The sequence below is a fragment of the Gymnoscopelus microlampas genome (assembly GCF_963454915.1).
Source record: "Gymnoscopelus microlampas genome assembly, chromosome: 10".
Lineage (NCBI taxonomy): Eukaryota > Metazoa > Chordata > Actinopteri > Myctophiformes > Myctophidae > Gymnoscopelus > Gymnoscopelus microlampas.
In genome coordinates, this window is record NC_139947.1 from 1,664,548 (window position 1) to 1,688,831 (window position 24,284).

General features: G+C 44.5%; 1 protein-coding gene across 1 annotated transcript in view; it reads left to right on the forward strand.

Moving 5' to 3' along the window:
- Positions 1-24,284, forward strand: part of LOC311053303 (uncharacterized protein) — a gene marked incomplete at its 3' end in the record, with an annotated part of 30,187 nt that overhangs the window by 530 nt on the left and 5,373 nt on the right. The window contains exon 2 of the mRNA XM_084068764.1: positions 20,361-20,948. Within this exon, the coding sequence (XP_083924890.1) occupies positions 20,361-20,948 (588 nt within the window). The remainder of the gene's footprint in view (positions 1-20,360; positions 20,949-24,284) is intronic.

The window sequence follows — 24,284 nt, forward strand, 5'->3', positions numbered from 1 at the left end:
TTAAAATGTGTGCAACCTAGAAAACACTAACTAGCTTATGACACAGATCCATAGCTGTTTTCCATCATCTCCAACACCAAAAATAAGGGTATGTGACTGATTTCAATAAGGATATTATTGTGGTCATAATAAAACAAACAAAATGAAAACACACTTGAAGCAAACCTGCATTAATAATAATATTCAATGAATAAGCTAAATGGAATTTAATATATATTAAATTCCACTTTGCTTATTTATTGAATATTATTATTAATGCAGGTTTGCTACATGTATCAGTATCAATTTAGTAGAACTGCACAAGTAGAACTGTAATATGCGCAAACAAAATACTCAGTCAGTGCAGTTAAGTAAAGTCCAGTTCTATGTACCATCTTATGCAGCATCACACTTAATAATGCCATCAGAAATCAAGGTCATTTATCTTATAGCAGTCAACTGAGAAAAAACGAAATCAACATACTTGTCTTGCAGTGAAATTATATTAAGTGTCATTGTGCTTTCAGCAGAGAACAACAGAGGAATTACGGGAATTACTATGCACTTGCTTGGCATGAGATTAAGTCCACAATGTGTTGCGGGAGCATTTCAAGAGCAGGCACGTTGCATTATGCAGTAGATCGCCTCGTTGTGGCCTCGTTAGCTTGGTAGCTACCTAGCGGTCAGAACGAAAGCGGAAACGTGATCCACCAGTACACCGGATCCAAGCTCCCCACCGCACTGTTAGACACCCATTAAACTAGTGTAGAGTCTGCAAGGTTGCAAGGTAACAGGATAGGTGCTCACTAGGGAAATCTGGTGTCCACCTTGATGAAAAATTGGCAAATTTTTGCAAAATGTTAAAAAATATATATATATTTGGAAAATGTTTTAAGTAAAGTATGCATCATTAGAACATGCTTAAACATTCAACAATTAAGGTCTAATATTTCTATATAATAATTACTACAAATTGCTACAACACCTGTTTATCCAGTCGTTTTGGGGCATAAACAAGAAGTTGAAGGATACAATTAAGTCTGATAATGATGTACCATGCAAGTTCACTTCAACTATACTTAACATTACTTAAGACCGTTTTTCTAATATAGATTTTTTTTTTTTACATTTTGGACAAAATAGGCAATTTTACATCGAAGTGCCCAGATGTCCCTAGTGCCCACCTATCCTGTATCCCATGCAGGACATATGACCAACTAAAAATATTTCTTGAATTTTTTTTTTTATTATTAAATTTAAAAGAGTACTGTCACCCTTTAGCCGAAAATATGTAGTTTTTTAATCAAATCAAGCAGTCAGAAGGAGAGAAAAGGTACCATAGGTGGCTATTATTTATTTTGATATGTATTTATGTATTTTATGTGTAGTAGCCTAATCAGCAGTTGAGCAAAATTGTATAACATGTACTTTTTAATTAATTATTCGTCTGTATTATCGTTAGATAGAACATGCCTAAAACAACTTAAAATCTAAATGATAAGGGCCGCGTTTCCCAAACGAATTTGAGCTCCTGCGTAGCCTAGAAGCTGCGTAGGTGCCTCCACGCATCTGCGCAGTAGCAACCCCGCTGCGCACTATCTTCGTTAGTAGCAGCTGTGTGTGCCCAACGTCTCATCTAAATTGGCTTCAGTAGACACCATCGTCGTAGGTTCCGTTTCGTCTGTGCTAAAACTACATTCGTGAGACAGCATGCACGTGAAGAGATCCTGGACGTAGCCTACGTAAAGCCTACGTCAACTACGTAGTGCTATCCTACTATAGTTTAAACACCCTTTGCATACATATATCTATATATACAGGATTTTGCAAATATACTAAGATAAAGTCGCACCTTTATCTAACTTACCTTTATATGAATTGGACACTTAAATTTTTATAGGTACATTCTGTAATGTATTAAAATGCATTTTAAGGTGACACATTTCAATGATCTTAAATGAACACTGCGGCCATTGTTCGCCGTTCAAAAAAATTCAGAGGATAGAGGGGGCGTCCCCCTGCATGATTGACAGCTTTTAGCACCAATGGGGGGAATTTACTTTAGGAAAGTTTAGGAATATATATATATATATATAACGGCGCGTAACGGGCGACGCCTCCCCAAAAAAACAGACATATATACAACAAACACACTGCGACATGCCGTGTTGATAGCTTGCAGATCTGTTATTTTGGGGCGAGCGGCTGTTAGGAGGAACAGCTGCGCTGTGTAGCCCCCACACTCAAATTTAGCGACAAGTGGCGTGCAAAAGACCTAACTATCGGGCTCAGTCTTATTGGCATGACTGGTAACGCGTTGGGCTGGCGAGTGGGAGCCTCGGGTTCGATCTCAGAACGTCCCATTTCCCAAGTCTACTATGAATAAAATCTTTTGAAAATAGCAGATCTACAAGCTTGTGACACGTTGTGAGCTTGTAGATCTGCTATTTTCAAAAGATGTTTTAACCATTCATAAACATGGCGAGCGCAACAGCTGTCACTTTGTGAGAGGAACTGCACTTTCATCATAACGTTTAACTATAAAACTTCGAAATTAAGGAAACATATTTAGCTCAGCATCATTTATATACCTTTAGTTAACTTGGCATGTGCTTAATATTTTTATTAGATGATCGGATCATCCGTGAGAGTACGATTTGTAAACTTCGGGTTCATGCATAGAGGACGAAGCACTGCAACCGCTCGCCCTACCAAAAAGAACAGATCTGCAAGCTATCGACACGGCATATCGCAGTGCGTTGACAGCTTGTATGTCTGTTTTTTTTTGGGGCACGTTACGCACCGGCCCGGCCGTAATATATATATATATATATATATATACATACACATACACACGTGTGTGTGTGTGTGTGTGTGTGTGTGTGTGTGTGTGTGTGTGTGTCGGTCTTTTCATAGATTTCATAGAACGATGGGTGTTACAGGCGGCCCAGGGCGCTCGTTACAAAATGCTTCGTAGGACAGTACTCCCCTCCTACTGTGGGCGGGGAGTATGCTGCGCGCATTCTGTCTCACAAATGTACTTTTACCACACACGCAGCCAGTTTAGATGGCACGCAGGGGCACAACCACCTGCTACTAATGAGGGTAGAGCGTAGGTTTGGCCGAGTCCCAGCTGTGTAGGAGACGCTTGCGCAAGCTGCGTACGGCCACGCATGACCTGAAATCTACGTGCCTGCTATGGTACTGCGAAGCATGTGACGTCACACGTTAGACCCGTCGTCGGACCTGCGACGATGCTCTACGCACGAGCTCTTTGGGAAACCCGGCCAAGGTCATTGCTAAATAAGTGCAATAATCTGGTTAATCGATTAATCGTTTAAATAATCGACCAATTAATCGGTTATGGAATTAATCGTTAGTTGCAGCCTTAATACACTGTTGCAGTCAGTGTGTGTTCCACAGGCTAATAGCCCCGCCCGCCTCGCATGTCTCTCACCCCAGGCAACAGTTTCAAGTGATATTTTGGTGAAACATTCAAGTGAAACATTTTTGACTGTTCAGAAGTAAATTAACGTGGATGCTGTTGTGCTTACACACACACACACACACACACACACACACACACACACACACACACACACACACACACACACACACACACACACAGACACAGAGTGTGTAGGACAGTTGTAAACATTTGACAATAAGGTCTGATATTTCTACAATTGCTACAAAACAGTCATTTCAATAAAAGATAGATCACGCTACTTTGGAACAATGGAACATTTATTATAGAAATGTACAAGATTTGGCGATTAGACTCCGTTTGCATTTAATCATGCTGGGGATGGAGGTGGGTTGCTTGGTCGCTGCCTGGGAAGAGCGTGACATGTCAGAGGCAGTGGTATTTGATAAACGGAGCCCGCACGCCGATTGGCTGGCTGCAGATAGGAAGTGGCGCCTGATTGGATGATGGCGCGTGCTTAGAATTGTGAATGGAAAGATTTTGGACAGCGTGGGAACGGGGGTGACGTAGCTTAGGGGAGGCGCTACGAACATGGAGCGTTTAGATCTTCTTTATTGAATTTGCGCTTAGAGCTACATTTCAATAAAAGAGAGATCACGCTACTTTGGAACAATGGAACATTTATTATAGAAATGTACAAGATTTGGCGATTAGACTCCGTTTGCATTTAATCAAGCAGGATTAGGAATAGAGAGAGCCCCAAAAATAAAAGAGAGTCAGGTTAAGAGAAGCACCGTGACGATTTGATAGATGACAGGAAAGAGAAAGCTATAAACGGCAAAAACGAAATGTGCGAGCAATGGAATGGCGATTAGCGGAAAACGAAAGGGGAGAGAGTGGATAGCGTACGATGTTCTCCGGCCACAAAAGTAGCCAGCTTCTAGGCTAGGAGATGCGAGGCCGGCGAGGCGCTCGTAGACTGACCCTTTTCAGTCAGGTGAAATTCCGCCAGCAATGGAAGGGAGAAGCTACTTGAAATAGCATAGAGTGACCGGCGATGGGTCGCGAAATTTAGCCAGCATTGAGGCTAAAGCTACTAGGGTGCACAGAGTGACCATGCAGCGATGGTCGGAAATTTAGCCAGCATTTAGGCTAAAGCCACTATAAATGGCATAGGATGGGCTGGCCATGCAGCGATGGCCAGGGAAATTTAGCGCAGCAATGGAAGGCTAAAGCTACTAGAAATAGCATGGGATGTCCGAATACGGACGCAGACATTTAGCCAGCATTGAGGCTAAGCTACTAGAGAGCACAGAAATGACCATTCAGCGATGGTCAGCAGAAGTTTAGCCAGCAGAGGGAGGCTAGATGCGGGAGCCAGGGCATGCTCGTATAGAGGCCAGCTGGGCCGGCAGAGAGAAGGATAAGAGGGGAGCTAGGAGGACACACGCGACCAGCGTGATTAGCAATGACATGAACCACCACCAGCTATATGAACAATTGCACTTACCGATAGAGATCCGGGCTTGAACGCTTTTTGAGCAGAAAGAATAGCAGCGGCGTCAGGTCGGATATAAGACGCATATGCAGATGAGGACCAACGCCCAGTTGCTGGAGAGAAGCTGTAGGGATACCTTGACTGGCAGCAGAAGTAGCTGCGCCTATTCTAAACCAGTGGCCTGAATAAAGCTGGGGAGAGAGCCTACATTTGAGGAGCACTAGCTTTAAATGGGTAATAAACCATGCCTTGGATAAGGGCTTATTCTCGGGCGTTAGGAAGAGGGGGCCTGACTGAGGGGAAGGGACCCTGAGAAGGAGATACTTAAGCATGGAAGCATGTGGACAGAATGGAGAGTCGAGGCGAGCTATGATTACAGAGCAAGCGCCTTTTAACTTGAAGCAAAAGTTTTCCAGGCAAAAGCATAGGAGGCGATCGTGCTATCGGCTAAGCCTTTCCTCATGTAGAACCTAGCAGACTCGAGAAGGTTGCCTAGGAGAGGACTAACGCTGAGTAAGGTCGAACAGGAGTTGGGGTTGGAGAGGCATCCGGGCATAGCCTGCGGAAGACCTGCAATTTAGAACGAGAAAGAGAATCTACTATTAGATTCGAGTGGCCGGGAACGTGACGCACCGTAATGATAAAATTATGCATAACGGATAGCCAAGTGAGGCGCCGCATGAACAGCATGATGTCTGGCGATGCAGAGCGCCCTCTGTTAATGATGCTAACTACGGCTTCGTTATCGCAGAGCACCGTTATGCGTTTGTGCCGCCACCGAGGACAAGCAAGCAGCTACGATAGGATACATTTCGAATAACGCAGAGGAGGGCGAGAGATCGGCGAATTGGGAAGGCCATTCGCTTGCGAACCACGAGCCTAAATAATACCCCCCAAAACCCACGGAGGGCGCCGCGTCCGTGAAAAAAGACATGGAGTCGGAAGAGTGTACCATGTCGTCGTAAAAAAAAGAAACGCCATTCCAATTATTAAGCAGGGCGGACCAGAACCGAAGGTCAGACCTGCACCCTTCATCTAGGGACACTAGATCGAACAGATTAGGGACGGATGAAGCTAGGGCCAGTAACCTAGATATGAAGGACCGGCCTTGAGGGACGACGCGCATGGTAAAGTTTAGGTGCCCGAGCAGAGACAAAAGTTGGCGTTTGGAGATTGATGCGCTGGAGATGTAGGATTGGGTAATCTCGCGGATGCGCAGCAGCTTTTCCTCTGGCAGGGAAGTCTTCATGGTGCAGCTATCCAGCGTGATGCCAAGGAATTCAATGCTAGTGACTGGGCCAAGCGTTTTCTCCTCTTACAGGGGGATGCCTAGGGAAGAGAATGTATATTTCAATTTGGCCAGGGAGGAACCTGAACGGTCCTTGGGCGGGTCGACGAGTAGGAAATCGTCGAGCAGGTGCACTACTGAGGGCAAGCGAATTCTATTCACCATGATCCAGCAGAGAGCTTCTAAGATCAAATTGAACAGGGCTGGGCTGCTTCTGCAGCCGAACGTCAGCCTCACTGCGAAATAATAATTTCCCTCCCATTTGATGCCGAAAAGGTGCCACTGAGATGGGTGGATGGGCACTATTTTAAAAGCGTCCGTAATATCCGCTTTTGAGAGCCATGCGCCTTGGCCAGCTAATTTTATTAGCTTGATGGCGTTATCCACCGTTGCGTAGTGCAAAGAAAAAGGTTCTAGTGGGATCAGACTATTTATGCTTGCCACAGGGCCTGAGCGGGGGGCCGACAGATCGAAAATAAGCCTTTTCTTTCCAGAGTATTTTCTAGTGGCGATGCCGAGGGGGCTAGTGCGAAACAGGGGGAAAGGGGAATCGCGGAATTTAATTTAATTTAATTTAATTAAATACCCCTTGTTCAGCTCTTTCTCGAGCAGTTGAGAAACTATTTTGGCCTCTTTAAAAGCCGATTGCAGGTTATTACAGACGAACAACTCACTCACGTCTGAAAGAACGCCTACTCGAGATAAACCAGAAATCAAATGATCAACAAAAACAGGGTCTTGGTGCTCAGCCAGCTCGGCAGCCAGCTCGCCAGCCAGCGCGCTGATGTTTATTGGGGTTGAGGGGTGGACCCGCAGCAGGTCCTGGAACCATCCTAATCCCTTTTTCGAGGTGGGCGGGGGCGGGATGGAATGCGGGGGCAGACGGACTTCGGATGCACCTCTCCGCATGCGCTGCAGACGTGGAGAAAACCGCAATTTGAGTATGAGCAAACGCAGAGGTTGAAATTGTTGCACACGGTCCTTCCGTGAGCGACATGCACCTGCCGTCCGGATCTGTCGCCTTTAGGGAGCGGCCATGGAGCGCTGGCAGGCTGAGGAGCCGAGGTTGCGTAGGGCAGGAGAGGCACTCTGGGGCAGAGCGGAGCTGAGTGGCCGGTGTCGCCACATGTGAAGCAAGTGAGCGCCTGTTGGCCCCCGGTTATCAGCACCAGTAGTTCGGTATCGAGAATTGACCAATCGATGATGGAGTTATACTGGGATATGTATAGAGCGGATTTGCTGGAGAGCGCTTTGTGGTATTGATAGAACATGTTTTTCCCATATTTTAGATTCAAATCCCCGATTAAAGCTAAGTAGGAGTCGAGCTCCTTTCTCCTATCGGGATAAACCGAGCACATAATGTCTCGGTAGACGCCAAAAGCCACTAGGAATTCCCCCATTAATATTTCCCTTGCCAGCTGAGGATCGGTGTTTTTTAGGACGGCGGCGAAGTGATCGCCTTTGGCTATTCGCCTGTCGCACTCAGGCGAGGGCAGCAGAATGCTGACCAGATTGACGTCCTTGCCGTGAATGATTTTTGATCTTAGGCGGGGGGACGCGTTAGAGGCCTGAGGAAGGTAGGCTCTACCTTAGGCTGGGAGGTGGGCGGCAGAGGCCAGGGAAAACTGGGGAAGCTGCTAAAGGGCTGGTGGGAGAACATTTGCCCCGGCGGGCTGCTGAATGACTGCAGCGGGAGGAAGGGCCGCCGCTTTTTTAAATGTATTTTTTGACAGCGTGGGAACGGGGGTGACGTAGCTTAGGGGAGGCGCTACGAACATGGAGCGTTTAGATCTTCTTTATTGAATTTGCGCTTAGAGCTACATTTTGGGGCATAAACAATAAGTTGAAGGATAAAATTAAGTCTGATTATGATACACCGTGAATGTTCACATCATGTATACTTTAGTGCCAGAGTCTTTTTTTAACAGGGCAGCGTTTTGCCAGCGTTTCTTTGCGTTTACGCAGATCGTTTTAGAGCTACAGAAGCCACCACGAGGACCCGGATGTAAACAAAGGGTGTCTGGGAGATGGCCGAGGGTCCCGTTTAACAACTGGAGTACATTTCTACCACGATCCACCATTGCAGAGTGATCACCCGTCGAAAATGGCTTGTTTTGACCACTGTAAAAAAGTATGGAGATATGGACCTTTTTCTCAAGATCCTATCATTGGAGCGGACGTCACATCCATCCGTTCCATTTGAAAGGGTCCTAGGATCATTCCTAAGGTGCGTTGGAGCGCCCCTTGTGAAAAAAGAAAATATATATATGTATGTATATATATATATATATATATATATATATATATATATATATGTATATATGTAACCATGAGGCTTGAGGTACATAATAGACGGACAAAAATAATTATATTTAAAATATATAATCTTTATTTACTATTGCAGTATAAAAATAGATTGTCTTTATTACAAATACATTGATCACAATTTGTTATACTAAAAAGAGAGACAGACTGAATTTCATGTAAATGCTCACCCTAACCAACTGAACCCCTATCATAAAAGTAGGCTAAAGCAGTGACCACCTGTTATGACATGGAAATGAAACAATGAATATCAAAGCATAACAACAGCAGTTCATGAGCCTTATTATATTACCAACGTGAATAGCCTATACATGAGCCTAAAGACTCACCGCAGACACCAGACTGTTTGCCCCTAGTCTCTGGACCGACGTGAGTCCACACACACAATGCTGACTGTTGCACACTATAAGACAAACATTTATAGTTAGCATTTAGCTTCACCATATCTATCATAAAACACACAGTCACATAATGATATAATATAAAGAAATGCACGGTTATCAAAACGAACGAGAGAGAGCTAGACTTACAGGTTAAATGAATGAATGAATCACCCGGCGTAGCAAACGCCACACACACAGCACACACCCGGACCGCAATGGTACGGCTATTTCCCCAACCTGAGGGAAATCAGGACAGGTCGTCTGTATTACTACTTATACATAAAACAAAAGAAAACAAAGCAACAACAAAAGAAAACCTTAACAAAAGAAGCGAGCAATACCTTTTGTATCGCCAGACGTAAGCACAACACTTCGCCTCTTCACTGTTCACTGCCTGTCGTTCCCTATGGAAGACCATACACGGTATAAACAACTAAACAGTGCACATAAACCTAGCGACACGATAATACTTGCAAGCTTTGTTTTATACTACATTTAAGTTACTCACCAGGACACTTTATTACTCGAATATATACACGCCACACTCTCTCTCGTCGTGTAACAGGGGAACCATGCGTGGGGAAATGTTTGCTGCTGCCGTCGCCCGCTCCCTACTAGGAAGTGTTTGTTCCAGCCGCCATCCGGCCAGGCTGAAATACACGCTGATGCCAGAGCCACACCCACATTAACCCCACCCGGCCACATATATATATATATATATATATATATATACATATATATATATATATATATATATATATATATATATATATATATATATATATATATATATACATATATATGTATATATATATATATATATACATATATATGTATATATGTATATATATATACATATATATGTATATATATATATATATATATATACATATATATGTGTATATATATATATATATATATATATATATATATATATATATATATATATATATATATATATACATATATATATATATATATATATACATATATATATATATACTAGACCATACCCGGTCGACGCATCCGTGGGGGGATATGCGCACATGATCTGGCAACCCGGGAGGAAGTTCGTCCCATAGCTGGGCAGCCCCGTAACCATGGCGACATTCTTTGACACAAAAGCGCTAATAAGAAGCTGAGATTTGATGAAATTGAAAAACGGGCTTCACAGTTAAGTTCAGATGGTAATGGTCAATGGCTGTGACCATTACTGCAAAATCAGAGCAATTGGTCCAGCCACTGAGGAGAACCGGGTAGCTTCACGTACTCACCACTACAGACAGAGGTTACTAGAATTATAGTAGGATATATATGTAACAGTGTTAACAAATACCTTGTTTATTATCAATTATATTAAACTTGGGACACAGCCATAGTTATTTAATTCCCTTTTGTATGTGATGCATTTTATTCTGAAGTTGTGCTCTTACAGTTGTGTTGCATTGTGGGTCTTCAGTCCAGAGGAATCCTTTATGAAAGTAAGATGGTCTCCTGTCTGCTCAGACTCTAAATAATTAATTAACATTATCTGTGTTTCACTAGAGTGGCCAAATATGCTCTTGTGTTTATTATCTGTTGTCTAGCAACACTCGTTTTTATATTTCATTTCATGGAATTGGTTTATTTCATGGTTAAAAACGATTAGCTTATGCTAAGCTATCTGCTGTTATATAAGAGCCCACTAACATGAAACATGCTGGTTCTGAACAGGAGATGACCAAAGACTGTCTGTACCTTACTAAGAGCTGTGGTTGTGTGTCCCAAATTGTGCTTACAGGTATGTCCTCTGAGTAATATTGTTTATGAGGTTTTGTTATTATTATTTTGTACAGTATGCAGTGGCATAATTATTTGAGAGGCCTAGCTGCAATTCTGCATTGATTCCAGCAGGGCGGCAGTAAAGTTCATGTCTGTCCACTCTGACATTTGCAATATATAAAAAATGGAGCTTTAGAGGAAAGAGGTTATTCTGCTATTTTGTAATGGATTGTTGTGATATTGAATTCATGTATTTTATAAGGAAATGTTTTTATTTTATTATTTGTATTTTTGTCAGACTTTGTGTCAAACTAATTCCACTATACGATCACCATGTATTAATAACTCAGTCCAGAGGAATCCTTTATGAAAGAGATGACCAAAGACTGTCTGTACCTTACTAAGAGCTGTGGTTGTGTGTCCCAAATTGTGCTTACAGGAATAAAACCACACTCTATTGCTCCAACATCCGGATTCATGTGTCTTTGATGAGATAGCAGGCAGGACAGGATAGAAGAGGTCACATTGGTGCCGTGACTCGAAACTCTTCTGTTGAGCTGTGGATGCTACAGAGCGATCCGGGAACTGTTCTGCTGCTGCTGTTCGTCTACAGTCCATGAAGTCAGGTGGATGTGTTGCTCTGATACAGTACCTAGTGGTCAGATTGAGGATTCATTTTTTTACCAGTTATCCGTGCAAGACTTTTGTGGATTTTTTTTTCTTTCTTTAATGACATTGTATGCTGTTCACTTGATTGTTTAGCATGAGTGATTCTCAGGGGGGATTTTTTGTAACTCCTTTTGGGCTTGGCAGAGGTAGAGGTTTTAAGCCTCCTGTGACTTTACAGTTTAACAGTCCTGTTCAGGGGGGTGGTGTTGTGACGTCAAGTATCCAGAGTACGTCAGGGGCCCCTTTGTTCAGTACAGATGTTGCCCCTCCCCCCAGCCAGAGCACAAGTGACCCCACCCCAGCCAGCCAAAGCACAGGTGCCCCTGCCCCAGCCAGCCAACATACAGGTTCCCCTACCACAGCCAGGCAAAGCACAGGTCTCCCTGCCCCAGCTAGCCAAAGTACAGGCTCCCCTCTCCCTACCCCTGATGTCATTGCTGCCAGTATTGTGAGTCAGATGGGTGACGAATTGATTCAGCAGGTCAGCCAGCGAGTAGCACAGGAGATTATTTCCCATCTCAGTCCGTCTGTCAGTACCTCTTTACTCAGTGCTGCCCCTTCACCTGCCCATGACAATGTGCTTGCCAGTACCCCTTTACACAGTGCTGCCCCTCCACCGAACCATGCCAATATATTTGTCAGTACCCCTCTGCACAGTGCTTCCCCTCCACTTACCCATGCCAATGTGTCTGCTACAAATGCACTTGATGTCTCTCATTTGCAATATGTGTCCCATCGGAAGCTGAAGGAGCCCCCCTGCTTCAGAGGAGACAGCTCAGACTCTGTTTCCATACAGGAGTGGGAGGAGATCATGAGGAGTTTCATTAAGAGGGGGAATTTGCAACCTGAGGAACAAGCGGAGGAGATTCTCGTTCACCTCAGAGGCAAAGCCAAGGATGTCGTCAGGTTTGGAACCAGGAACAGTGATATCGACATCACCCGCAACCCTGATGCCATTTATGGCCTTCTGCGGAAGCACTTTGATTCTGCAACATGCTCATCGCTCCCGTTAGCAGACTTCTACACCACTCTTCCTGAGAAGGGTGAGGATGCGTTTGACTACTGGCTCAGGCTGAACCGTGCTGTCGACCTAGCCACTGAGCGTCTGAGGGAACAAGGCAAGACTCTAGACAGCCCTAGCACCGAAGTGACACGTATGTTTATAAAGAACTGCCCCTCCACTGAGCTTGCTATAACTTTCAGGTCAAAAACAATAAACAAGTGGACAGCTCATGAAGTTCAAGATATTCTGAACGAGTATCATTCTGAGATGACGTCGACGACGAGCAGGGCTCCCAAGGAAAGAGTGTCAGTAAATGCTCTTGCTGCTGTCCCTGCAGCTGTGCTCCATACTGAGGGACAGAGCCAACTGCAGCCGCAGGCCACTGATCCTGATGCCCTGAACCGCCTTATCAGCATGCTGGAGAAGGTGCTCCTGCAAAGACCCGTTCCAGGTTCAACCAGACAGTCTGGCCCACGGCTCCCCAGGGTTGGAGGTTTGAATAACATGCCTTGTTCTGTTTGTCAAGATGCTGCACATTCTGCATTCACCCACTGCCGTGACCATAAGCTCTGCTTCCAATGCCACTCACCAGACCATTCCAGACGTGATTGCCCTAATAGCACGGTGCCAAACTCCCGTCAGCAGCCGGGAAACTGAAAGATCCACACTTAATGGAGGACAGTGTGGATCATGGTAGTAACCCTCCCTACTGTGATGACGATGATTTAGAATCCTTGTATGACTCTCTCTGTTCTGTTACACCCTCTGGGAAGACTGCCATATTCCAGTTGACACACAGGCTTCAGAGAGCTGACAGCTTGTTCTATACTGATGTTCGTGCTGCTGGTAAAGTCGATCTGAAAGCCATGATTGACAGCGGCTCCATGGCATGCTCACTGAGTGAGACTGCTGCAGCGCGCCTTATGCAACGATGCCCTGACACAAAGAGGAGTCCTGCTGATGACATTGTTGTAATTGGTGCTGGGGGTCACCATGTCACTCCAATAGCAGTCTATGATTTGGAAGTGACCATCTACGGTTTCAAGCTGCTTATCCCAACGTTGGTCATCCCTGGGCAAACAGATGACATGATTATCGGCAGTAATGCCATTAAGGTGCTTATACGTCAGATGAAGAGTTCTGATAACTACTGGAGTCTTTTGGCTTCCCCAGTTGATGTCGCCGACGGTGAGTGCTACCAGTTCTTGTCCCTGCTATCCAACTCTGAGAAGTGGAAGGGAGGACCCATGCCGGACAAGATCGGCACTGTAAAGCTGAGACAGAGTGTCACACTTGAGCCGTTGTGTGAACACCTTGTTTGGGGCAAGCTGCCTGCTTCTGCACCCATATCAGTGGGGAGCACAGTAGTTGTTGAGGCAACCCAGTCAAGATCCAGGCCCAGGAATGTGTTGGTGGGCCGTGTCATATCGCCACTGTGGGGGGACAGGTGGGTGCCCCTGAAGCTGATAAACCCTAGCACTGAGACTGTGACCCTGAAGAGGAACAGCAAGATTGCAGATGTCTCTCCGTGTGTTGCAGTCGAGGAGTTGTCTCCACCTGATAAGATCTCAATCAATATGCAGAGTGTCTCACAGCACCCATTGGCAGCAAGGTCTCCTGAACAGATGGAAGATGCACTGAGCAAACTGAGACTGCAGGACCTGAACCTGAATGCCTGTGAGGTGTCTGACCTGTGGAAAGACAGACTGCTGCAACTTGTTGAGAGCTACGAGGGTGTCTTCTCAAGAGACAAGATGGACTGTGGGGAGGCCACAGACTTTGTCCACAAGATAAGCCTTGTAGATGAGAGACCGTTTCGCCTTCCCTATCGTCGCGTACCGCCTAGCCAGTACGAGACGCTAAGAACTGCTCTCAATGACATGGAGGAAAGGGGCATCATCCGAAAGTCACACAGTGAGTACGCGTCGCCCTTGGTCTTGGTGTGGAAAAAAGATGGCAGTCTCCGCATCTGTACTGACTTCCGGAGCCTCAATGCAAAGACCGTGAAAGACGCGCACCCGCTGCCTCACCAGGCAGATACTCTCGCTGCGCTTGGAGGAAATGTCTTCTTCTCCACTATGGACTTAACGTCTGGCTTCTATAATGTACCACTTTATGAGGAGCACAAGAAGTACACTGCCTTCTCTTCACCCTTTGGCCTCCACGAGTACAACAGGATGCCGCAAGGTCTGTCCAACAGTCCTGCGACATTCATGCGAATGATGATGTCAATCTTCGGGGATCAGAACTTCACCAGTCTGCTCTGTTATCTTGATGACCTGATGGTCTTTGCCCCCACCGAGCAGCTGGCTCTTGAGCGTCTGGAGATGGTGTTCTCCCGCCTGAGGAACCATAAGCTCAAGCTAGCCCCCAAGAAGTGTCATCTCTTGCGGAGGTCAGTCAAGTTTCTGGGACATGTCATCTGTGGAGACGGGGTAATGAAGGACCCTGATAAGATGAGGGCCATCACGGATGTAGGAGAGGCTGACCTGATGGAGAGCGATGGCGTCACTCCTTCCTGGAAGAAGATAAAGTCCTTCCTGGGCCTAATTTTCTATTATCAGCACTTCATTGCTGATTGCTCTGCAAAAGCTAAGCCCTTGTTCAGGCTCCTCTCTGGAAGGCAGGTGCAGCGTAAGACCATGAAGAGCAGGAAGGGCAAGAAAAGATTATCTGCTCCACCGGTGCTTACGGCAAGTGACTGGACTGCCGCATGCAAAGAATCGTTCCAGACCTTGAAGAGTGAACTAGCCTATGGGGTCACCTTAACCCACCCTGACTTCAGTGAGCCCTTCATTCTTGCTGTTGATGCGTCATTCGATGGTATTGGCGCGGTCCTGTCTCAAGTGCCACCAGGTGAGACGATCGCTCGGCCTGTCGCCTTCGCTAGCAAGACACTGTCCCGGTCACAGATGAACTATCCAGCGCACAGGCTGGAATTCCTGGCGTTGAAGTGGGCCATTTGTGACAAGTTTGGCCACTGGCTGAAGGGGAGACACTTTACTGCTTGGACGGATAACAACCCGCTGTCCTACATCCTAACGAAGCCGCGATTGGATGCCTGTGAACAAAGATGGGTGGCTAAGCTTGCAGCGTTTGACTTTGATCTGAAGTATGTGCCAGGTGTTAAGAACATTGTCGCCGACGCGCTCAGCCGTGAGCCATTCGTTCAGTCATGTATCAGTCACCGTCTGATGAAAGAGCCTTACATTGCACTGTTGGATGAAGTCAATGGTGTTGTCAGGGGTACAGTACAGGATGCCTTCCGGATGACAAACAACTGTCAAGCTGTTCGAGAAGTGGAACCAGGATCTTCTGATTCTGATGCTGGAGCTGTCTCTCAATCTGTGGAGGGCTCCATCAGCCCTGAAGAGGTGTCAGCGGTGCTGATTGCCCATAGTGACAGTGGAATGACCAGTCTGCCCGGAGTCAGTCCACCGTTGCCACAGTTACCTGGAGAAGACCCTTCCACTGTTATTCCCCAGAGCCAGATCTTGCGTCTTCAGGAGCAGGATGCCACAATAAGCAGAGTCATGTTCTATGTGCAGCGGCATAAGAGAGCTACCAGGCGGGAAACAGCGTCTGAACCTGGCTGTGTCAACAAGCTTCTCAGACACTGGAAGAAGCTACGAGTACAAGATGGAATCCTGTACAGGGTGAAAAAAGACCTCAGACTCGACAAGAAGCTCATCCAGTTCGTTGTGCCGGATAGCCTCAAACATCAAGTTCTCCTTGGCGTTCATGATAATGCTGGTCATCAGGGCCGTGCACGAACCCTCTCCCTTGCCAGGGAACGGTTCTTCTGGATCGGAATGGAAAATGACATGGCCAACCATGTACGCCGATGTGAGAGATGTGTTGTTGGCAAAACACCTGAACCTGAGGCCCGTGCACCCCTGGAGAACATTCAGACATCTGCTCCAATGGAATTGGTGTGTATCGATTTCTGGTCGGCCGAACTGAGTGACAAGAAGACAGTCGATGTCTTGGTAGTAACAGACCACTTCTCCAAAATGGCACATGCCTTTCCCTGTCGAAATCAGTCTGCGAAACAAGTTGCCCGGCGGTTGTGGGATGACTTCTTTTGTATTTATGGATTTCCCCAAAGATTACACTCAGACCAAGGTGCCAACTTCGGGAGCAGGCTCATGAAAGAACTTCTGGAGATGGCGGGAGTTCACAAGTCACGCACCACCCCATACCACCCAATGGGTAATGGTGTTGTAGAACGTTTCAACAGGACACTGGGGAACATGTTGAGAGTCCTGGCCCCTACTGCAAAAGCCAGATGGCCACAGATGCTACAGACCTTGACCTTCTGCTACAACTGTACAGTGCACGAGACCACTGGCTTTGCCCCCTTCTTCTTGATGTTTGGGCGAGTCCCGCGTCTCCCCATTGACATCATGTTCCAACATGTCCGCCAGGATGACAAAGTGGTCAGCCGTAATGAGTTCGTTACTCGCTTGAGGCAGGACTTGTGTGCAGCCGCAGAGATTGCTCGAAGACACAGCCTCCAAGAGCAGGCACGTCACGCCAGACTCTACAACCGTCGAGTCAAGGGCTCTTCGTTGGCTGTGGGCGATCGAGTGTTGCTGGCCACTCGTGGTGAGAAAGGCAAGAGGAAGCTCTCTGACAGATGGGACTCAGCTCCTTATGATGTTGTGTCAGTGAGGCCCGACATTAACGTGTACAGGATAAAAGACGTCCAGACTGGCAAGGAGAAAGTTGTGCACAGGAACCTTCTTCTCCCAGTCGACTTCCTAAACTTGGATGAAGATGAGACTCCAGTCTCTCTTGTGGGATCAGATCTCAGTGTTGTGGCTGATGGAAGTGACCCGGAGTCAGTGGCAGTTGGCGGTGTGGATCGCAATGTCCAGACAATGGACTGGCTCATGAATACTCCTGAGATTGAGGACCCTGTTGATGGGAGTGATGTGGATGAAGTTCTGTCCATAGCTTCAGGAAGTGATTCCTTGCCTGATGGCTTGGCCGATTCACCTGATGGTACTGACCCTGTCCCAACCAATGAGGTCTCTTTCCCCGAACCTGTCACTACCAATGCAGTCTCTTCTCCCGAACTTGTCCCTAACCCTGTCCCTGCCGATGCAGCCCCTGCCCCTGATTCAGCTCCTGTCAGTGCAACTCCTGAGACGGCCCCTTCCCCAGTCATTGTAGCTCACTTACCTGATCCAGACTCAGTCAGTGTGTCTCACTTAGATCCCTCAGATGATGTTAACCAGGATGCTGTTGTTTCTGCACAGCCTCAGAGTTTAAGTGCAGATCAAGCTGGTGCGGTTACTACCAGGTTTGGGAGACATGTCAGACCTCCTAACAGATTGATTTGTGAGATGTTGACACAAAAGGTTGAGGATACCTCACCTGTTTCGGGTTCTGTTTTGAATCTCCCCCTCGACCTTGTGGTCTAAATGACCAAGAGTTTTTTTTCCAGTTTTTCGTTGAAGTCTAAGTTTCTGATAAGCCTTGATTGAGGAAGTGATTTATGACTGTCGTTTTGTTTAAATGTGTAATGAGAGCTAAGTGAGATGAGGTGTTCAGGAGGTGTAAACGGCATCTTCTATTGGTCTGTGGAAAGTGTGGGGTCTGATGCCACCCTATTCTTTTGCACTCCTTACAGGAGAATTTTGTATTGACTGTGTGATACATCAGTGCTCTGATTTCATTCGTTCTTTTTTTGAGTGGTCGAGGCGTTGTTTTTTGTTTTGGTTTGATGGCTTACGATTTGCACAAGAGTTTAACATAATTTAAGGGGGGTGTATGTAACAGTGTTAACAAATACCTTGTTTATTATCAATTATATTAAACTTGGGACACAGCCATAGTTATTTAATTCCCTTTTGTATGTGATGCATTTTATTCTGAAGTTGTGCTCTTACAGTTGTGTTGCATTGTGGGTCTTCAGTCCAGAGGAATCCTTTATGAAAGTAAGATGGTCTCCTGTCTGCTCAGACTCTAAATAATTAATTAACATTATCTGTGTTTCACTAGAGTGGCCAAATATGCTCTTGTGTTTATTATCTGTTGTCTAGCAACACTCGTTTTTATATTTCATTTCATGGAATTGGTTTATTTCATGGTTAAAAACGATTAGCTTATGCTAAGCTATCTGCTGTTATATAAGAGCCCACTAACATGAAACATGCTGGTTCTGAACAGGAGATGACCAAAGACTGTCTGTACCTTACTAAGAGCTGTGGTTGTGTGTCCCAAATTGTGCTTACAGGTATGTCCTCTGAGTAATATTGTTTATGAGGTTTTGTTATTATTATTTTGTACAGTATGCAGTGGCATAATTATTTGAGAGGCCTAGCTGCAATTCTGCATTGATTCCAGCAGGGCGGCAGTAAAGTTCATGTCTGTCCACTCTGACATTTGCAATATATAAAAAATGGAGCTTTAGAGGAAAGAGGTTATTCTGCTATTTTGTAATGGATTGTTGTGATATTGAATTCATGTATTTTATAAGGAAATGTTTTTATTTTATTATTTGTATTTTTGTCAGACTTTGTGTCAAACTAATTCCACTATACGATCACCATGTATTAATAACTCAGTCCAGAGGAATCCTTTATGAAAGAGATGACCAAAGACTGTCTGTACCTTACTAAGAGCTGTGGTTGTGTGTCCCAAATTGTGCTTACAGGAATAAAACCACACTCTATTGCTCCAACATCCGGATTCATGTGTCTTTGATGAGATAGCAGGCAGGACAGGATAGAAGAGGTCACATATATATATATATATATATATATATATATATATATATATATATATATATATATATATATATATATATATATATATATATATTGAAAAAACGAAGATTCTCGTTTATGGCACTAAGACCATTTCTCTCTCTCTCTCTCTCTCTCTCTCTCTCTCTCTCTCTCTCTCTCTCTCTCTCTATATATATATATATATATATATATATATATATATATATATATTTACCATTTTGGTCAACATATACTCATATACTATAAAAAATCACCCAGTGTGAAGTGGGCGGTGTGTGGTCATCACAACATGACTCACTTTAAAAAAAGGATAAATGACTTTTTTTAAAGTCCATACTGCTATTCATAGGGCTGCACATGTGTCATGTGTTTCGCTAGCCAATCACAGTCCTGAATTTGCAAAGTCAGCCAATCACATTACAGTTAGTGGTGATGACACTAGCTGTAATGTGATTGGCTGATATGAAAAAAGTATCGATTTGCATTAACAATGGAAGGGTTAGGGGGTACACATATTTTTTGGTCGGTGTCCAAAAATCACTTATAGGGGGCGGCTACACCGCCCCAAAAATCACACCCAGTGTGAAGTGGGCGGTGTGTGGTCATCACAACATAATCACTTTAAAAAAAAGGATAAATTACTTTTTTTAAAGTCCATACTGCTATTCATAGGGCTGCACATGTGTCATGTGTTTCGCTAGCCAATCACAGTCCTGGATTTGCGAAGTCAGCCAATCACATTACAGTTAGTGGTGATGACACTAGCTGTAATGTCATTGGCTGATATGAAAAAAGTATCGATTTGCATTAACAATGGAAGGGTTAGGGGGTACACAAATGTTTTGGTCGGTGTCCAAAACTCACTTATAGGGGGCGGCTACACCGCCCCAAAAAATCATGTGAAGTGGGCCGTGTGTGGTCATCACAACATGACTCACTTAGTGGTGATGACACTAGCTGTAATGTGATTGGCTGACTTTGCAAAAGTATCGATTTGCATTAACAATGGAAGGGTTAGGGGTGTAGACTGCGTTGTAGACTATTGGCCAATCACGGTGCAGGATTGGTCAGTGTCCAAAACTCACTTATAGGGGGCGGTTACACCGCCCCAATAACTTTGATAATGATGATAGACTCATGGTTTGGAAATGGAGAATTTATTTACAACTGAAGTTACTGCAACTACCGAAGCTATAAAACAGCAAACACTGCATGAAAAAATCTTACGTTCAAACATTATGTTTTTCTCTTGTTTTATCTTTTCCCCAGACTTCCTGAACATCCCTGTGTATAAAGAGGAGGTTTCCGCCTATCAACAGGAGAGTAGCTGCAATCTGGTCCAGGAGGAACCACAACCTCCACAAATTAAAGAGGAACAGGAGGAGGGGAGCTCCAGTCTGGTCCAGGAGGAACCAGAACCTCCGCAGATTAGAGTGGAACAGGATCAGCAATTTCAAAGACCAGAAGAGGCTGAGGCTGATGGATCAACGTTGACGTTACTAGCAGTGACAAGTGAAGATGATGAAATCAGAGTGACAGAGCCTGTAGCCAGCACCTCAACTGCACACGTGAAAACACAAGCTGATGTAGAGAACTGTGCAACATCAAAACCGACTAGTGATGACCAGCTCCTCTCTTCACACTGTTCTGAATCTGACACTGAAGACAGTGACTCTTCACACTTTTCTGAATCTGACACTGAAGACTGTGATGACTGGGAAGAGACCAGGGAAGGCCAGTTGGCTTTAAACACCGTGAAATCACACAAGACACAAAATGTGGATGGACAAAGATTGTCTTTGAGCAACAAGCTGTCCCAGGACCTGAAATCATCAAAACAAGCTCACTCCATAAAGAGTCAGACAGTGAAGGAGGGTTTTAGTCAAAAGGAAACTCTTAAAGTACACATGAGGACTCACAAAGAAGGAAACCCATTCACTTGTGCAGTTTGCGGAAAAGTCTTTAATGCAAAGAGTCATCTAAAATCACTAGGGATGTCCCGATCACGTTTTTTTGCTCCCGATCCGATCCCGATCTTTTGATTTTGAGTATTTGCCGATCCCGATCTTTCCCGATCCGATCTTTTAATTTTTAAAAATATTTTTAAATTATAATTTATGCATGTAGAATTTATTTTTATCATTTATTTTGTAGCAATAAAAGACAATATGTCTCAAAACACTGGTTGACAGTTGAATTATTGCCAACAAAATAAATGTTAATTAAAGAAATGAAGACAAATACTGAATCTCTGAACATTGCCTTGCAGTTATTGCACATAGCCAAAATACAATAATAATATTAGACTTGTCATTCAGGATGGAAAATAAAGTTGTCCTTTTGGGGAGAAGTGGAACTTAGACGTCATTTAAGTTTAGCGTGAGGGAGAGGGTGTACTCTGATTACTACATCAGGGGTCCCCAAGGTTTTTTAGGTCAAGGACCCCTTAGCTAAGTGAGAGATGAAGCAGGGACCCCCACTACATATTGTATAAAATTTGTGTTGCAGATTAAATCTTTTCATAGATTTCATATCATAGATAGCTTCATAGACTTGTTTGACAGCACTGTCATCAGTGTATTTATCAGACATCTCAGTGTCAAACTCTCAGTACTTAGTAAAGTTGAGCCTAGGCTCTGTACTTGGTCTGCTCTTTTCCCCTCTCAGTGTCAAGCTCTCAGTACTTAGTAAAGTTGAGCCTAGGCTCTGTACTTGGTCTGCTCTTTTCCCCTCTACCTCTTCTAAATTTCCCCTCAGAATATAGGGATATTAGGGTTCATGTGGTTAATGTAAATAAAAGAAAAAGGTCCTATCACGCAAAGATTTGGAGACCCCCCTGTAGTAACTCTGAGAACCCCCTAGGGGTCCCCGACCCCCTGTTGAAGACCCCTGCTCTGCTCTACAGGGATTTACTTGATATAGATCTACACTACAGAAAACATTCAGTTGGACATTAAACACACACACACACACACACACACACACACACACACACACACACACACACACACACACACACACACACACACACAGCTGACATTAATTAGGGATGTTGATTGCCATGTGGTCAAATGCGCATACAGGCTCAATGAGCCATCGTTAATCAGCTAGTGTTACACAGCTGACTGGCAATAATATGCGCATTTCTGTTGAAAATGCATCACTCTGAGAGTCTGATCACTCTGATATATAATCCAAGGAAGTTGGAGCAACTCTCTAAAATGGTTGGCTGGCCTGGTCAATTTGAGATGATAACAGCAACAAAGGTTAGTAGTAGTCGACTTATATTTGATGACGACCAGCGCTACTCCTCCTGCGTGCGTCTCCCTCTATGAACGCCACAGGGCCACCGTGTGTGTGTGTGTGTGTGTGTGTGTGTGTGTGTGTGTGTGTGTGTGTGTGTGTGTGTGTGCGCGCGCGTGTGTGGAGAGGGGGAGGGCTGGAGAGCTCAGCCTGCAGATATACGTTACGGACAGAGACGAGAGAGACATCTCATTACGAGGTGTTTTACCGAGGGAGAACACTTCTCCATATGACGCTGTTAATGATGACTTTAAGAACGTTAAATACAATAATACAAATATTTTATTAATAAAATATTTAAAAAATATTTTTTATTTTTTATTTTTTTAATTCCCGATCTTTTTTTGCCGATTCCGATCTTTTGAAAATGACGTGATCGGCCCCGATCCCCGATCACGTGATCGGATCGGGACATCCCTAAAAATCACACATGACTACCCATACGGGAGAAAAAGCCTTTACTTGTGAAGTCTGTGGTAAAGACTTCACAAGTAAAAGAGTGCGTTGGACATTCACATGAGGACTCATACAGGTGAAAAGCCCTTTCTTTGTTCAGTTTGTGGTACAGGTTTTATTCAAAGGGGTGCGTTGGTCATTCACATGAGGACTCATACAGGTGAAAAACCCTTTCGTTGTTCAGTTTGTGGTACAGGCTTTAATCAAAGTGGTTCCCTTAAACAACACACAATGACACATACAGGAGTAAAACCGTTCACATGTACAGTTTGTGACAAAGGCTTTTGTTATCCGGGTAATCTGAAGAAACACATGAGGACTCATACGGGAGAAAAACCCTTTGTCTGTAAAATTTGTGACAAAGGTTTTATTCCAAAGGAAACTCTAAAAGTACACATGAGGATTCACAAAGAAGGAAAACCATTCACTTGTGCAGTTTGCGGAAAAGTCTTTTATGCAAAGAGTCATCTAAAATCACACATGACTACCCATACGGGAGAAAAAGCCTTTACTTGTGAAGTCTGTGGTAAAGGCCTTATTCACAGGGGTGCGTTGAACGTGCACATGAGGACTCATACAGGGGAAAAGCCCTGTACTTGTAAGGTTTGTGGAAAAGGCTTTATTCACAGGGGTGCGTTGAACGTGCACATGAGGACTCATACAGGGGAAAAGCACTTTACTTGTAAAATTTGTGGCAAAGGCTTTATTCAAAGGGGTGCGTTGGACGTGCACACGAGGAGTCATACAGGGGAAAAGCCCTTTACTTGTAAAGTTTGTGGCAAAGGCTTCATTCAAAAGAGTGCGTTGGACACTCACATGAGGACTCATACAGGTGAAAAGCCCTTTCTTTGTTCAGTTTGTGGTACAGGTTTTATTCAAAGGGGTGCGTTGGACATTCACATGAGGACTCATACAGGGGATAAGCCCTTTATTTGTTCAGTTTGTGGTATAGGCTTTAATTACAGTGGTTCCCTTAAACGACACACAATGACACATACAGGAGAAAAACCCTTCAAATGTACAGTTTGTGACAAAGGCTTTTGTAGTCCAGATCTGAAGAAACACATGAGGACTCATACGGGGGAAAAACCCTTTTTTTGTAAAGTTTGTTGCAAAGGTTTTAGTCATAAGGGAAATCTAAAAGTACACATGAGGACTCACAAAGAAGGAAAACCATTTACTAACCATACAGGAGGAAAAGCCTTTACTTGTAAAGTCTGTGGTAAAGGCCTTATTCACAGGGGTGCGTTGAACATGCACATGAGGACTCATACAGGGGTAAAGCCCTTTACTTCTTAATTTTGTGGCAAAGGCTTTATTGAAAGGGGTGCGTTGGACATTCACATGCAGGTGAAAAGCCCTTTCTTTGTTCAGTTTTCTGGTACAGGCTTTATTCAAAGTGGTCACCTTAAACAACACATGATGACACATACA